Raw genomic sequence first — 15,461 nt, 5'->3', positions numbered from 1 at the left:
AAATTGTATTCCAGCACCATTGTGTATTCCCCCCAGTAGTGTCTAAGGGTTCCAATTACTCCACACCCTCACCAATGCTTGTTATCTTCTTGTCTTTTTTCATTACAGCCATCCTAGTGGGTGTGAAGTAGTATTTTATCGTGGGTATGATTTTGATAATCCTAATGACTAATGCTAAGCATTTTTAATGTGTTCACTGGCCATGTGTATGTCAGAATGAGGCTGTGAGTGAGGATTTCTCTGAGGCCTCACGGTGTTCCAAGGCTTCAAAGTCTATGACACATCCTTAAAAATCTACCTACCTATCTACTAGCTAGCTAGCTGGCTAGCTAGCTATTTACTTATCTATTTATCCATCCATTCATAATTTATTCCAAAAGGTACAAGCACATTGATAAGAAATCTGCTTCAGTAGAGGAATTTAAATTCGTTGACATAGTAAATCCACTCTTGGAAATTTATCCTAAGGAAGTAAACAACAGATTTGCATGTATAACTGCTCACCAACAGTACTGAACAGCAAAAATCAAAACCCTCCAAGGAAAAAGTTGGGATGGTCTTATGTACCAACATGAAGAAAAATTATGCCAGAAATGAAATATTTATAAAAATGGTATAGAAATGTGGAAACATAGCACGTGGCAAAAAAAGAGTTCTGATTTCCATCAAGGCGACCCAGGCTTAACGTCAGTCACAGGGACATAGATTTTAAGGAAATGTACTCACACTTTGGGTTTCTGCTTCAACATAACTTCAGGGAGCCTCCCACCTCAGGCTAAAGTAGGTACAGACTATGTATATTTCAATAGTTCTTTGTATCACCTTAATAATAGTGCTTATCACACTCTATTATTGTCACTCACTTATTTGTCTGCCTCTACCTTCCACTGGCAGACTGTAAAGTCCATGAGGGCAGAGCCTGTGGTGTCTACTGGCTGCTATCTGATAAGCAACCAACAGAATAAACGCACACAGTAGGGATTTAATGAATAGTTATCAAATAAATTAATATGTGACAAGATTGTGGGATTATGAAAATCCTAACTTACTTAAAACTAATTTTCTTTGCGGTTGTTATGGTATCTACTTTATGGAAGATATTTTCAAAATTGACAATGCAAAATATAATAATTATCATTATTATAATTTAAATGTAGCATTCTTCCAAATTTCTCAATTAGAAAATTCTTGTTCTGCAAAACTAAAAAGAAGGAAATCTGTGCTTGCTCTATCTTGATTAGATTAGTCTAGTTTATATGTCATGATTGCCTTGGTTTTTGTTACCCCATGGCAGTGAGGAAGACAGAATCACTATGTGAGAATTTTTGGAAACCAGCCATTGATACTTCCTCCACTGCATTGCTTCTTAACAATGGTTTGGGGCCCTTTGAAATGATTGCTTGCTCAAAAACTAGAGATTATTAGTAAATAACCATGCAGGATAATTAAAGAAGGGGTGCCTGGGTGGCTCAGTCAGCTAAGCATCTGCTTTTGGCTCAGGTCATGATCCCGGGGTCCTGAGATCAAGCCTCACATTGAGCTCTCTCTGCTCAGTGGGGAGCCTGCTTTTCTCCCTCTCCCTTGCTTACTGCCCCTGTGGCTTGTGCTCCCTCTCTCTGTCAAATAAATTAATTAATTAAATCTTTTTTAAAAAGACAATTAAAGAAAAGCATTTGAAACCATAGTTATCAATGTGACACATTTGCAAAGCAAATACTTTTTCAGAAAATAAATGATAAAGCAATTATGCAAAACATCTGTCTGTAAGTGTATCATAACACTTTAGAGTATCTATATTCTATGTAATATCTTCTATATATGCCCATAACCCACAATGGGAATGTCAGGAAATGTTTAAATGTCTCTAAAAATTAATGTAAGAGTGAAATTACATTAGTAACGTCTTTGCAGAGCTTCTGCATCCTTGAAATATATCTTCAATACATGAAATCAAGAGGGATTTTCTAAGTCCAAATTTCTGTTTATAGGAAGAAATGGTATTCACTTATGAATCCACATACCAAAGCCCTAAGATATGTAACAGTTTTGTAAGTCTGAAGAATAACTGGACTTGTGTCATACGATTAATATTGTCTGAAATGTCATGATAATATGTGGCCCAATTCTGTTGCTTCCACTCTGCCCTTGAAATATCCTTCCGCTACACCATGAGTTTCAAAACATACAATTATAGCTTTATGTTGCCTATCACTTTGAAGTTAAGTTTACTCCCATACCACACAGACTTGCCTTAGTGCTTTTATGGTAAATAATTTACACTAGAAATGCTGCATCATGAAACTGAGGTTAGGGAAATTGTTATTTAAGCAAACACAATCGATTCCAAATCATTTTAAATTTCCTGCCCTGTGATTTATCTTACAGCAAGGACCAGTGCGCACGGGCTGGGCGCAAGGAGCTCCAGGAGAATGGTATGCTTTTTATCCTTCACAGGCTTCTGTTTCCTCCCTAATTATTAATGAGGCCTCTCTGCTACAGCACACCCACCTCTCACAGCTCTTTCCTCTCCCCCCCCCCTCCTTGCTATCTCCAGCCTTGTTTTCTCTACATTCATCCCCAATTTCCCCAAATCCAAATGGGAATGTAGACTTCCTTTTGCAAAGAAAATCAATACCAAATTGCTTCATTTGGTATATGATTTTTTTTATATATATTTTTAATTTTTTTAAATTTATTTATGATAGTCACAGAGAGAGAGAGAGGCAGAGACATAGGCAGAGGGAGAAGCAGGCTCCATGCACCGGGAGCCTGACGTGGGATTCGATCCCGGGTCTCCAGGATCACGCCCTGGGCCAAAGGCAGGCGCCAAACCGCTGCGCCACCCAGGGATCCCTGGTATATGATTTTTAAGCAGAAACAAAAGCCCTCAAGTGAACGGATCATTCTTGTATTTCCTCCTGAACTGAAAAGAGGGGAACGCAACAAGTGTAAGAGTCCGATCTTCAGGAGGCACATGGGAGACAGCTAGGAGAGTAAGCTCCCAGCAGAGGGGACGCTGTGCATGACAGCTGTTCTCATTGGTGGCTTAGCCACTTTGATCTTTGATGGGTAGGGTTCCACTTAAAATTGGTATCCCCTTTCCTATTTGTCACATTTTCATTTCTTGTGTGTGTGTGTGTGTGTGTGTGTGTGTGGCTATTAATTCATTGATTTTCTCTTCAAACATTTACGGAGCAGCATACTATATATTATGGGCCACTGCAGTAGGTACTCGGGTCTCGGGTTACAGAAATAAACAAAATGTGATAGTCTCTGCCCTCATTATGATCTTACTCTAATGGGAGAATATATAAAATCAGTGATTATAACTCAGCACCAGAAGACCAGTGACCAATGCTTAGAGCACTTGGGAAGCAAATGGGCACCTGACCTAGTTGGTCCAGGCCTCCTGGAGGAGGAGCTCAGTACAGAAGGGTGGGTCCAGTGAAGGAATGGGATGGTGGTATGGGTTAGAACAGTCCCCCAGGGGAAGAACAAAAGCAAAGATATAGATGGGGAATTGGCGTTTTGCAGGATTGGGGAATGGGAAGCAGAAACAACACCCATGGAGTGGGGAGAAGTAAAGCTGGTGAGGTCGTCTTTCTGCCTTGGCTGTACCTCTTCCTCCTCTGTCTAGATGAGCCCACTGACCTGCATCATAACAGGCTTCAGAGAGCCAGAACCATCCTCGGGACCCTGCATGCTATTGTCACATTTCTCACTTTGTTATTTAATCAGGACCTAATTCTTCTGTTGCTGCTCAGTTTCTTTATCCACAAATGAGTAAAATAGCAAACACCTTGCTGAATTAAGAGGAATTGAAATATTACACAGAAACTATGACTGACCTATATAAGGAGCAATTAGACATGGAAGCTATTACCAATACTGACTTAGAGCAAAACTTTGAACCAACACAATGTTATTTAAAAAAAAAAAAATGATTGGAGAAGCAGGGTGTGAGATATGGTGAGGTGGAAGCAAGAGTGAAGGAAAATAAGACTTACTGGGTGCTTGATCTGTGCCAGGAGCTACAGACAATTTTACCTTATTTAGAGATGAGATGGGGATGACATATGGTAAAGAAAGAGTTCTACTCAAGTAGAATCAAAATCCCAAAGCAAGGATAGGGGCACATCTGCCTTAAGGAAAGTTGGATTTCACAGGAAAGAGATTGGATATTTTAGGTAAGAAAAGATCTACATGGCAAATATATAATATATGACAGACCCATAATTTTAGCTGATGGGAAAAAAGGACTGTTTCTAGAACAAGGAAAGTGACAGCCTCATAATGTTTGGCATTAATGGAGCCGCAGCTACCCTACTGATAAGACACTGATGCTTTCTTATCTAAACATACACACAAGATCTTGATGAGCTGAGCAGATAGCAGAGGGGAGGGACTCAAGACAGATCTGAAAAAAAACACTTAGATGTGACATCATTGCTGCCTTCAGATAGTTGAAAGACTGCGGTGTAGAGAACAGCTTAGACTACACTCTGTCATTTTGGAAACAGCCTCAGGATCCTGGATCTCAGGGGTTCACATTTCAGGCAAAGAGATTTCCACACACAAAAGGCATCCCGTATATTTTTGTTGATTTATTGACTGATTTACATCTTCAGAAAAAAAAAAAAAACCTCCAATTTTCTCAGGCTTGAAGAATACAGGTTAAAACCACTCACAGAGCAAAAGGTGTCCATTGTTAGCAAGTTGACACAGGATCCACCAGAAGTGAGGCAGGTAGGAGCAGTGGGTCAGGCAGGAGTAAAAAATAAGCATCTCCCCTGGTAAATGTGCCCCCAGGCACTCAAACATGCAGGACTGTAGAATCCACATTGCTCACTCTTGGGGATGAAGGCAGTTTTAAAGGCCAATATTTACCAAGTAAAACATACTACCAACCATTAATGCTTTATGAAGAGTGAGTATGTCAGATTAATTACCCTCTCCCCAAGCAGATCCTCCCAAATTTATGTATTCTAACCTTATTGATTTCTCAGAATCGAATTAACCAAAGCCCAATTTCTCCATAAAATTTTCCCTGCACACCCACGTGGTTGCATGAGGCACTGAAAAGAATACGAGCTATAGAGTACAGAAGACCTCAGTTTGAAATCTGGCACTACCACTAATTGGATGACCTAGTGCAAGATGCTCCCCACCTCTGGTCCTCACGTCACTGTCAATAACGTGGTAGAGCCTGTCTGTTTTAAGAGACATAGGAGGATTTGAGTGAAATAATATGAGTAAAGTGTTAGTTCACAAAAAAAGAAGGAAAGAAAGATAAAGAAAGAAGAAAGAAAGAAAGAAAGAAAGAAAGAAAGAAAGAAAGAAAGAAAGAAAGAAAGAAAAAAGTTAGCACCTCTCTTCCTAACATTTTCATCCTTTGTCTTGTCTAAAATTCCATAACATAGAAAGGGTAATAAATAGTGAATGATATATTAGTACTTATTCCTCTGTGCTGGAGGGTATGGGGTGGGTGAAAAGCTTTGTGGCAGGGAGGGAATGGGGAGAGGACAGTAATGTATTCACCAGTCCAGATCAACTGTAGCCATGGGGCAGGTAAGGAGGGTGCTCTTGAAGAAGAGAAATAAAGTGCTGAAGGAGACTGGCAGGTCATAAAACATGCAGGTCATTGACACCACCTTCCAACCAGCACCATTTCACCTTACTATCCAGGGCTTCAGCCACACAGCGTGGAAGGGGTATAAATCCAAATACAACAGAATTAGTAGGAAATTAGGATAAAGATTGAAATAGAGAATTATTTGGTACCATGTAAGTTTCCTACATTTCATAATTTCAAAGTTTCATCCACGTGAGTATAATTTGGAGACAAGATTTAGTTCTGAGCACTTCTGTTACCTTGCAGTAGTGCGTAACCCTGGGCAAGAAACCTGACTCCTCTAATAATAATGAACAGCAGTAATAATAGCTTATACTTAATGTGCACTTACTATGGGTCGGGCACTGTTCTAGGAGCATGCACTGTATTAACTGAACCGCCACAACAACCCTTTGAGATGGTAGACTGTTAGATTTATAGTCAAGGACACTGAGGCACAGATGAGTACCTGCCCACAGTCACATAAGATCCTACATTTATTCCTATATTGAATAATATAAATAATTCTCCTGAAAAGTCTTTCTCCCAATAAAATGCTATATTCTGTTTGAAAAACGCTCTGAAAACTGAATAGTACTGCATGCCTAGTACTCCAAGAGAAATCAAGATATCGACAAGGTACTGGCCTAAGAGATTTTCATCCTGAAGAGGTTTCTCTTCCACATGTGTGCGGTGCCATCCTCTCAATCCTCCCTGTTGCCTATAGAATTCTGGCTTTTGGCAGGAAAAACTGACTGCATTTGTTCTTCCAAGAAAGGAGCTTCCATCAAATCTCAGGGTGCCAGAGTTCTCTCAGCAATGCTTCCCATCCAGGAACTACAGATCATAAATTAGTCTTAGACTGGAACTGCCTTCCTTGCCCACAGAGCTGAGCACCAGGTTCCATCACAGGCTGGCACATGCCTAAGTGTGTTGGGGGATGGAAAAAGCAATCTGCATCAATTACCAGGGGCTGAGGGAAATAACACCTAAGGCTAACTGCACTTATAATAGATGTGATTGGAAGGTGTATGGATGATCCAGATACTTTTAGACTATTTTAGTTAAGAGAAAATTAGACCAATACCTTCACCCCAGCACAAATGACCAGAGAATCAACTTGCTCTGGATTTTTTTCTAATTGTTGCATTGGGGGGCACTATGCCCTTTCAGGAAGCTATCAGGGAAGAGAAGAAAAGAAGGATAATCAAGGGGCTTCCAGATGCTGTCTCTTGGGGCCTCCAGGCCACCTTCCATGTGAAAGCAAGCAGCAGAAAGTGACTTCAAAAATTACTCTAAAAAAAATTACTCTTAAAGCAAGCACAGAGTTAGTTTCCTTTTACCTATTTTGTCTCCCACTTCATAAATATTAACTCTTTCCTTCACAATATTGTGTCAAATATGAAAAATAAAGACTATCCATAGGGATTATTTATACAAGGATGGACTCATCAGGTGACTCTGCACATCTAGGGGTCTGTATCTGAAATTAACACAATTAGTGATGAGTATGACAACTGATGGAATTTCTGGCTACATGTGCTAAAGCTGAGTCAGCACTGGCATCAAAAAGCAGAGTGTCTATCAGAAAGCTCACTCTAAGCCTCCACCTCACAGTCATCAAGGTGAGATGCTGAACTACCAGGCCCAAGTCTGTCCGTCAGTGTTTTCATCATATGCTAATGTTTCACACATTGGGTCTCAGCACGGGGACCCTCATATGTTATGAGCACAGAAGAGCAACAGGATAAAGTACTATTAAAGCCTATAATAACCCCTTGGTCAGTGGGCTTCTAGGCTCAGGGCCCTGTTCTCCTACTGAGGAAAATCAGAATTCTAGATGCTCTTCCTCCTAAAGGGGTAGAAAGCAGGTAATCTGAGGAGTCTGCCCTTAGGGGGAAATGACTCTAACTGTGAATACTACAACTGAATGAAGCAAAGGAAATACTGGAAGGACATATCAGAAATGTCTTCAAGTCCTGTGATACTAGACTAATCCAAATTCCTAAGAAGTGCAAGGGAGGAAACAACCCTAAGCAGGTGATAAATAAGGAGTTCCCCCAAATAAAAGGAAAGAAGGTGGAAGGCCAGGCAGGTCAGTGCTCAGATCCAGTTCAGACATAGGGCAGCTTGGGTGAATCACCTGCTCTCCTGGAGTCAATTTCTTCACTGTCATGCTCAATGCTACCCTCACCCCTCCTTCATCACTCATTAGCTTCATCCCTACCTCAGTGCCACCAGCTGACAGGCACTGCATTTATTCAAAAGAAAGGCAACTCCCTGGGGAAGATAGCTCACAGGGGCAAGGCTTGGCCAGCAGACCGCCTCTTTGTAGGAAAAAAAATGATCCCCTGTGTCCAGCTTAATCCAGCTTGGAAGAGGCTGCCAGCCCAGTGCTCAGAGCCTAGGGTGGATGGCAGCTACCACCCCCCTCCTCAGGGAACCCCACAGGCAGTACACAGCTGTCCATGTGCACAGCCTGACCCACCCCAAAGACTTGCTCAGAGAATGGAACTGGGTCATGTGTACAGAGTGCCCTACTTAAGAACGTTCAAGCTCATCTAGAACAAAAACAACGAAAAATGAATCGTTAATTAGAAAAGGAATATAATAATCCCTGGGGTCTGACACTTAGTAGGTGCTCTACAAATAGTACCTGTTATCACCACAAATTTTTTCTTCATAGTTTTGAACTCAAAAGTTTCTTTCAATCAATAACATGCTTTAGCAGAGCACAAGGATCCAGACTGGCCCCGAAATTTCACTAACATTGCCACACATCCACCAGTGATTCAAACAAACTACTTCTATGGAATCTGTAATGACATAATTGAAACCGGGTTTACATTTATTTAAATAGTATAGTTATTTATTTAAATAGTATAGTTTTGATGGAATGAAAATATTTTAGTAAGCGGCACAACACATGTTTGAGGAAAATTTACAGAGGTACCTCCTGCCCCATAGATTTCCTCACTTACCTATAAGCACCGTTTTGGAAATGAAGAAAGAGAGAGAAAGAGGGAATGGGGAGTTAAGTTTCAGGTCTGCACAATGGTACCTTTAACAAACCTGCCAGCTAGTCAGAAACTAAATAGGCCATTTTGAAAAAATCTTTACTACTGCCAGTTAATATTCACAGGGCTCTAGGGGAATGAGAACTTTCAATGACTCAATATTTATAAATGCTACTGTTGTCCCCCGATATGTGACTTAGATTCCTGAGGGGTCCTGGGAGCTTTTGCTCTAATGAGGGTGAAGGTATGTGAGTTTTAAATGGGGAGAGGAGTAGGTAGGAAAACAAAATTAAACATAAAAAATGAGCACTTGGTGGTCTTGAATTTGAATATGACTTCAATGATTGGGAAATCTGACCTGTGTGGGTTATTGCATTTTAATTTACCAATGTCTTAAACAGAGAGAAAGCATTCAAACTGCACAGTCCTGCTGGCCAAGACATTTTTTTTTGTCTTTTTGTTTGAAATTGTGCTGCTTTGTGTCTACAGATGCCAAAAAACGCTCCCCTTCAAATGTGGGATATCAAACTACTGAGTTTGTGTTTACAACTCTGATGGTATAATCAAAACTCCAAATGCTCCAGGAACAATAACATTAGTGAAGTGAAGTCAACTCTAAATTAAAAGTCAGTGTTTCCATTACCCACTCTCACAGTATTTTCTGGAGTTTATATAACTTGATCATTAAAAAATGCTTGAGGCTGAAAACCTGGTCTGTGTCAATCTTGGACTAACATAGTTTGCAAAGCTCTGAAGTTTGTTTGCCCTTCCCTTTTATCCCTTTTCAAGAATGTATTACTTTTAAATACTACACGTGAAACTGGACCAAAAAAATCTGTAACTCCCGATGAGCCAATGCTGTTACATGCATCACTCATTTCTCCGAGGAAATTTACGATTTCTGTAAGCTCACTTTCAAGGTGCCTGAGACTGAAAGTAAAGGGTTCACATCCCCTTTCCTAACTCAGTCTTTAACACATCCCTTCTCTCTTGGTGACCTCATCAAAAATATTGTAACTGCAAATTGGAATATTAATTTTTGTAGGAATAAACTTCACACTCGAATTTAACTTGGTAGAAATAGAGTTTACTATTATGACTTCCATTATATCAGCTCTCTGTGGAACAGAATAGAATTTTTATATGGGGACATCAAAAAAGGGAGGGAGGACAGTGTATGAGATCAGGACATATTCAAGTTCACTGCAGGGAAGAAGGCCAGTAGATGGTAATTGTGCACAAATAAAAATATCTCTGAGAGAGACACATGGATATATCTTAGTATCTGGAAGCCAAATACTTAGGATATGAGGTTAGGAAAGGCAGAGTTAACTCCCCAAGACTGAGTTGTAAGGAAAGCTTATGTCAAGAGGCCAGCTCTGACTACTGACTATACTCCAGATGGCCTCTACACCTTCACCACTGAGAAGTGCAGACTTCTTCATGGCATTAATGCAGGACCCATTCAAAGGGGCCAGGTAATTTGGATCCTTGCCTGGGAAAGAGGAGACAAGAGAAAAACAAATTTGTGTGTGTGTGTGTAAGTCTGTATGTCTTCCCATCTGTCTGTACCTTATGGGGGAGGCCATGCATAGGGTAAATATAAATGTGGAATGAGAATATTGTTTTAACATTTCATATTACATTTTTATTTTTATTTTTGTTAAATGTGTAAAATTATCCTTTTTAAAGTTCTATTTATTTATGTCATCTCTATACCCAACTTGGGGCTTGAACTCACAACTGCAAGATTGTGTGATCTTCTTACTGAGTCAGCCAGACACCCCAAAAATCATCACCTTGAATAAAAATTAGAAATGCCTAGACTCTGGGTCAAAGAAATGGGGAATTGCACTTCCTAATCTAGACACCCTCCAAATACCGTTGTTTCCACAATATCACCCAGCATCTAAATTCATTAGTAGAAATGGACAAGATATATATTTATAAACTCAAATTTTAAAAATCTGATGAGTTATAAAATATCTTGGGATTAAACACTTCCAGTGATGAATAACTCATTATCCTTGAAACAGTCTTTTATTCAGACAACATTTTTGGTTAAAAAAAAGTCTTTCCTTATCTCAGGAATGCCTTCTTAACATGTATCCAAAGGATTTGTGATTGAGAAACATGAGAAAATACTGCTGCTAACATTTCTACTAAATACAAAAAATCTGAAACTGGTCAAATACAATAATTGCTTTGTTTCATTATAATATAACTAAAGTACCATTATTTAAACATTTTATTTTATCAAGTTTTGAATGATGAAGTGACTTTCACCAAATAGTAAAGCCACATCTTAACAATGGAATATTATTCAGCCATGTAAAGAACTGGAGTACTGTAGGACATGCTACAACATGAAATTTCAAAACATCATGCTCAGTGAAGGCAGCTAGACACAAAAGGTCACATATTGTACAATTCTGTTTAGATGAAATGTATAGAACAGGCAAAATCTAACAGAGGTAGAAAGTAAATTAGTAGTTGCCTACGGCTGGTTGGAGAGGGAATGGGTAATAACTGTTCCATGTGGAGGGGAGCATGGACATGTTCTGGAATCAGACAGTGGCAAAGGTTGTGCATTCTAAAGACCACTCAACTGTATTCTTTACATAGGTGAATTTTATAGTATATGAATTATATCCCAACTTAAAAAACAAGAACCACATCTTAAATCACAGATTTTAAAACAAAACCATTTTGATAGCCATTATCATCCAATGAATTCTGAACTCAATAAAATGGCCAAAATGAATACTAAATTTATATCTCTGAAGTGTAGCTTTCTAAAAGTTATATGCTGAAAGATATTGAATAATTTATAAATATGGATTTTACTAAAGGATCTCTCACCATACTTCTGTAAAAAGTCTTTGACCCATGAAGAATTTTTTATCTTTGTTATTTTACTGGGAAGAGTAGGTTTACTTTCTATTACTTGTGCTTGCCTTTATGAGATACCAGGAGATTTAAAACTCACAACTGGGTTCCTCAAAGGAAAACTGACAATTTAAAACTTACTGTAATCTAATTCAAATATGTCAGGGGTTTCTTTAGGTTTAACTTAAAACATGAGGATTATGTTCCATCTACTTGAAATGCTTCTTTTTTTTTTTTCAAATGACAATCAAACATTCTATAAAAAATTGAAGTCGAATTTACTAATAGCAGGTTGATTTTGGAAACATGATATGCTGCCCAGACAAAGAATATAGACGTTGACATTGTCAGATCATAACTTCAAAACATAATGCATATAAGACATATTATTTTTCTATAAGTATCAATAAAAAATTCCCACCTAACAAAGAAACTGTGTCATTACGCTTTTCCCATAAAGACACATGAAATCTTACATTATGCTCTAGAATAGGATTGAGGTCATAGTCATATAATGTTATTTGATTTTTGTACTCATATTAATCATGTTAGAAATGATACATGTCTTGCCTAGCTGTACTGTATGCTCCAGGGACTAATATAAATCTTGATTTTTTAGATTAAGCCCAGTAATAATGTCTTGCATACAGATAGAGGCCTAATATCTAATTTTTGTTGAAGATTCACTAATTAAGTTGCTTGCATTACACTACTCACTATTTTCCATGACAGTTTCTTTATATGTATTTATAGAACAGATTGCCAAATGACCAGGAATTATCATGAATTTTATCATGTAATTGGTGTATAGATTTCTATGACCATTATGACACATAGGTTTATTTACATATAATCTGAAGGAAAAAATCACCATAATACTCACAGTTGTAACCAGGTCCAATACGGTGTTGAGCTTCCAGGCTAGCCAATGTGATGTGGAAAATGATGTGCAGCAACAGGAAGGAAAGACTGGTGAAGCACAGAGACTTTAATAACCGGCCCGTATGTCCTAGAAAGTAAGAAGCACAGAGACAATGAGGGAGCTTCAGATGCAACACACTCACTCTGACCTTTGTAGAATTCCACAAGGATCCTATTTCTGCCTAATATGTTATATAGACACACTTAGTAGTGTAACAATTGCTCTCTTAATTATTAGTCTAATGGTAAAGCTATCTTATTCCCTTTCTAAAATTATATGACTAACATGGATTAAAAATTCAGTGTCAAAGAAATATGTTTTCCTACTTATTGGATGACAAAGTACCACAAAATGGAACCAAAAATAGACCCGGGCCCAGAAAATTTTGTAAGAGTTCTGCCAAAGTTGAAAGAACAAACAACCTCTATCTTATAAAAGTGGTTTCAGGGAGTAGATAAAGAAGAGGAGTTGCCTAAACCATTTTACAAAGTTAGAAAAACTTTAAATTCAAAATAAGGGATGCCTGGGTGGTTCAGCAGTTGAGTGTCAGCCTTTGGCTCAGGGCATGATCCCGGAGTTCTGGGATTGAGTTCCTCATCAGGCTCCCAGCATGGAGCCTGCTTCTCCCTCTGCCTGCGTCTCTGCCTCTCCCTCTCTCTTGAATAAATAAATAAAATCTTTAAAATAAATAAATAAACAAATTCAAAATCAAATAAGGGTAGAAAACAAAAAGGAATCATAAGCCCGTTTAACTTATGAACATAGACATAAATTATTAAAAGATACCTGCTAACCAACTGAACTAACAAGGTTGTGTAACACATCATAATAAGCTAGGCTTTATAATAGTAGAATCAGACCTACAAACACAAAGAACAAACTAGTAGTTGCCAGAAGAGAGAGGGGTGAAGGGATGGGCAAAATGGGTGAAAGAGAGTGATACAGGCTTCTAGTTATGGAACAAATAAGCAAGGGACTAAAGGCGCAGCATAGGGAATATAGTTAATGATGTGATTGCATCGTTGATCACACTTGTAGTGAGCAGAGCATAACACATAGAAAAGTTGAATCACTATGTTGTACACCTGAAGCTAATGAAATATTTTGTGTTAACTATACCTGCCTCACCCCCCTAAATTGGCTAAGGTTTATTTATCAAGAGAAACAAGTGTGATTCAACATTAATAAATGTATATGTGTAAGTCACATACCAGTGGGCTGATATTATAATTTTCTAAATGGATGTAGAAACATTTCATAAAGTTAAAATTTTATTTATGGTAAGAGAAAATAACACTCAATAAACTAGGAATAAAAGAAAATATCCTGTCTGTGATAAAGGATTTATACTATAACTAAACCAAGCATCCTGTTTGTGGTGGAATTTTACACATACATTAACATCCGAGAATGATCAGGACACTTGCTATCCTTGCCACCACTTAACATATCACTGGGTAAATTGGCCATTGTCATAAGATAAGAAAAAGAATGAAGAATTGCAATAACTCCAGTTTGGCTGGCCCTTGGTTATTTACTGAAATACGAATCTAGATGTTGCCATGAATTTAGAGATATGACTGACGTCCATAATCAATTGACTTTAAGTAAGGATATTATCCTTGATAATCTGGGCAGGCCTGATTCAGATTCATCCAGTTGGAAGTCTTGAAAACTAGTCTTAAGAAAGAGAGAGAGAGAGAGAGAGAGAAAGCATGAGAAAGAAAAATGAAACTGTCACCTGTGCACAGTAGCTTCAGACTGTGCCCAAGAATTTCAACTTCCCATGACCATACTTCTTCCCTTCCTGAAAGTCTACCCTATGGATTTTGGACTTGCTCTACTATATATTTAGTTCATACAATCAATAGTGCAAACCAATCTCTTGTCATAAATTATATACACATAAACATATCTTACAGGTTGAACCTGAACTAAAAAAAAAATATGTAAGAATTAAACTTAACAAAAAATGCACAAGACCTTTCTGGACAAAACTGTAAAACCCAACAGAAAAACAAAGTAAAAGACCTGAATAAATGAAGAAATACACAACATTCATGAATGAGATGACTTCATATGACAAAAACATCAATTTTTTCCAAATTTAGTCTACAAATTCAATGTAATTTCAAATTAAATGCCAGGAGAAATCTACAGGCCACCAACAGACATATTTCAAAACATATAAGAAAGGAATTTTTCAGGAACTCGACAATCTTATTTAAAAATATATTTGGAGGGCAGCTCCCATGGCTCAGTGGTTTAGCGCCTCCTTCAGCCCAGGGCGAGATTCTGGAGACCCAGAATCCAGTCCCACGTCGGGCTCCCTGCGTGGAGCCTACTTCTGTCTCTGCCTCTCTCTCTCTGTGTTTCTCATTAATAAATAAAATCTTAAAAGAGATATATATATATATATATGGAAAAAAAACAAAAACCTAGGAATTGCCAAGCCAATTTTGAAATTTTGAAAAGTAAGATAAAAAAATGGGTGAGGTTTGTTTGTCCTAATAGAAGATTAAGGTATGCTATAAAAGCATAAATTAAAATAAAACAAACAAACAGGGGATGCCTGGTGGCTCAGTTGGTTAAGCATCTGCCTTCAGCTCAGGTGGGATTGAGCCCCAAATCAGGCTCCTTACTCAGTGGGGAGTCTGCTTCTCTCTCCCCCTCTGCTGCTCCCTATGCTCATGCTCCTGCTCGTGCTCTCTCTCTGCCAAATAAAAAAAAATAAAATCTAAAAAAAAAATAAATAAATAATAAAATAAATTCTTTAAAAAAAATAAAACAAACAGGAACTTAGATTCCTTACAGAAAAGAAAAAAAGTCAAATAGAATACCACATAGAGTTCAGAAAAAAAAAACCTAATTTACAATATGAATTTGATAAATGTTAAAGTTGGCCCACAAGTCAAGAAGAGAATAGGCTATCTAGCAGATAAAAAAACTGGCTTCAAGAAACAAAACAAAATAAAACAAAATGGCTTCAATAAAAAAATAAAAATAATGCTAGATCCCTGCC

At 38.1% G+C, this 15,461-nt stretch overlaps 1 protein-coding gene across 3 annotated transcripts in view; it reads right to left on the bottom strand.

Annotated features, from left to right (window-relative positions):
* PIEZO2 (piezo type mechanosensitive ion channel component 2) overlaps positions 1-15,461 on the bottom strand; it is a 441,773-nt gene that overhangs the window by 269,769 nt on the left and 156,543 nt on the right. For all 3 annotated transcript variants that reach the window (XM_072734883.1, XM_072734882.1, XM_026005962.2), the window contains exon 3: positions 12,401-12,526. In XM_072734883.1, coding sequence (XP_072590984.1) covers positions 12,401-12,526 — 126 coding nt within the window. The remainder of the gene's footprint in view (positions 1-12,400; positions 12,527-15,461) is intronic.

The sequence above is a fragment of the Vulpes vulpes genome, chromosome 13 (genome assembly GCF_048418805.1).
Source record: "Vulpes vulpes isolate BD-2025 chromosome 13, VulVul3, whole genome shotgun sequence".
Taxonomy (NCBI): Eukaryota; Metazoa; Chordata; class Mammalia; order Carnivora; family Canidae; genus Vulpes; species Vulpes vulpes.
The sequence above is the reverse complement of the archived record's forward strand: the minus strand, read 5'-3'. Positions and strand labels throughout refer to the sequence as shown.